Source organism: Bison bison, unplaced genomic scaffold (assembly GCF_000754665.1).
Source record: "Bison bison bison isolate TAMUID 2011002044 unplaced genomic scaffold, Bison_UMD1.0 scf7180017846617, whole genome shotgun sequence".
NCBI classification, from domain to species: Eukaryota; Metazoa; Chordata; class Mammalia; order Artiodactyla; family Bovidae; genus Bison; species Bison bison.
The window spans coordinates 1-2,476 of NW_011477190.1; the positions used below are offsets into that span (position 1 = coordinate 1).

Below are 2,476 nucleotides of genomic sequence, written 5' to 3' on the forward strand. Positions count from 1 at the left end.
GCAACCCACTCCAGTGTTCTTGCCCGGAGAATCCCAGGGACGGGGGAGCCTGGTGGGCTGCCATCTATGGGGTCACACAGAGTTGGACACGACTGAAGCGACTTAGCAGCAGCAGCAGTTACATTGCAGGTTAGTAATATGTCTTGTCACACAGTGAGTTAGCAGCAGACCTGGGCCAGATCCGAAGCCCCTTGAGGAAAAATCTAGGTCTCATGTTGATCCACGTGGAATAAAGAAAGCAGAGGTCAAGTGACAGTTCCTGTTGGAGCTATGGGATAAGGTGGATATTGAGGTACTCGAGGAAGGATGTTAAGAGGATGTTTGGTAACCTATAGAAAAGCAGGTGGATTTTACACCTGCTTTTTAGTAATGTAGTTTGAAGGAATTGGTAACAACTGTCCTCAAAGATGCACTAGCTAAACTATAGGTACTACATGCACGTCTTACTGTCTAAGTCATGAACAATTTTCACAGAATTCTCTAGTTGCATAGATTATAATCAGTATGTATGTTACTGTTGTGAGTCACCATGGCATCAGGCACTTTGTTTCCAAGACCAGTGCTGTGTGGAAAAGCCCCAGCCCCGCAGTGACTGGAATAGGAAGCAGATTTCTGAAAGTCCACCAAAAGTTAAACCATCGCATCTATGCCATGAACTCTGAGCAGAATCAGCCATTTTGCAATGGGGACAAAGGAATTCAGATGCTCAAGGCATCACAGGGAGAGCCCTTCTCCCATGGAGGAGTCTCCTCAGGGCCCCTTTCATGTCCTTGTTCCTCAGGCTGTAGATGAAGGGGTTCATCATGGGGATCACCACAGTGAACAGCACCGCCCCAATCTTGTCTCTGTTGTCAGGGTCAGAGGATGAAGGGAAGAAGTAGACCCCTGCGATGGTCCCGTAGAAGAGGAACACGACTGTCAGGTGAGAGCCACAGGTGGAGAAGGCTTTCCACCGCCCCTCTGTGGGTGAGAGTCTCAGGACAGCCCTGATGACGCAGACATAGGAGATGAGGGTGAGGGCGAAGGGCAGGGTGACGACCCACGAGCCCACGACAAAGAGCACGAGCTCATTGGCCTTCGTGTCTGAGCAGGACAGCCTGAGCAGCGGGACCAGGTCACAGAAGAAGTGCGGGAGAGCATTGCCATCACAGAAGACCAGTCGAAGGAGCAGAAGGGTGTGTGTCAGGGCGACAGCATTACTGAGGACCCAGGGGATGGCGGTCAGCCAAAGGCAGAGCCTGGGTCCCATGATGGCCGTGTAGTTCAGAGGGTGGCAGATAGCCACAAAGCGGTCACAGGCCATGACCCCCAAGAGGAAGTTGTCAATGACAACAAAGACAATAGAAAAATACATCTGTGTGACGCAGCTCTCATAGGAGATGGATGGACTCTTGGTCTGAATATTCATCAGCATTTTGGGGACTGAGGTGGAAATGGAGGAAATATCAGCAAAGGCTAGGTTGGCGAGGAAGAGGTACATGGGGGTGTGAAGGTAAGAGTCCAAGCCGATGGCCAGAATGATGAGCCCGTTCCCCACCACGGTGGCCAGGTACATAGCCAGGAAAAGCGCAAAGAGGAGCTCCTGCTGCTCAGGTTGGGTGGAGAGTCCCAGGAGGAGGAATTCAGAGACGCTCGTTTGGTTTCCTAGATGCATATTTCTGCTGATCTGGAGAAAGGACCGCAAAGTCTTCACCCCCACAAGGAAACCCAATGTGGTACCATTCAACTGGGGTCATGGCAGGGAGGTGGGCACTGCCTCTAGGCTGAAGGGGAATGAAGGGTGGAAAAAGGTTACTTAATAAGGGAACTATTTCAGCAGTGCAGAGACTCAGGAAATGCCTTAGAAAGAAAAGACAGGAACATGATAGATACTTCTCGATGAATATGTTTTAAGCTCTAACATGGTTCTGAATGTCATTTTTACAGTTGGCTCCAAATGTTGTTAGATGCCCTGAATTGAGGGCAATAAGTGATGTACGTGGTTTTCTGAAGATGCTAGATCAGCCCTGAAGGAGTTACTTAAAAATTGAACTAACTGGTCCTAAGACCTTTCCCACCACTCACCTGCATCCTTTTGAAGAGTCATTAAAGTGCAGAGTTTGGGAAAGTAGAAACAGCTAAGTGTTAGGAACCCTTATGGGAATATATTGTCATGTGGGTGCTCCTTCTCATTCAAGTTAGGGGGACACTCCCCCAAAAGAACTGTTCTTGGAGAATGTATACAAGAAGGGGAGACCAGAATTTTACTTCATTCGTGCTTAGATGTTAGGTGGATGGAGAAAAACCTAAAGACTCGGGTTTGCCTCTCTGTCTAAAGCTGGGAGCTCAGGGCATCAGCTCACGACTGATACGGCAGGACCGTCCTGCATCCTCACACGGGACAGAGCACGAGTTGCCCACAGGCCAAGTGGTGGCTTCAGGAGGTCATTGAGCTCAAGCCTCCTTGTTGGGACTCCAACCAGGAAGAAGCCTTTTG

General features: G+C 49.6%; 1 protein-coding gene across 1 annotated transcript; it reads right to left on the reverse strand.

Moving 5' to 3' along the window:
• Nucleotides 1–706: 706 nt before the first annotated feature.
• On the reverse strand, nt 707–1,654 carry LOC104988912 (olfactory receptor 1S1-like). Its single transcript, XM_010840402.1, has one exon. The coding sequence runs from the start codon at nt 1,652–1,654 to the stop codon at nt 707–709; it is 948 nt and encodes a 315-aa protein (XP_010838704.1).
• Nucleotides 1,655–2,476: the final 822 nt, after the last annotated feature.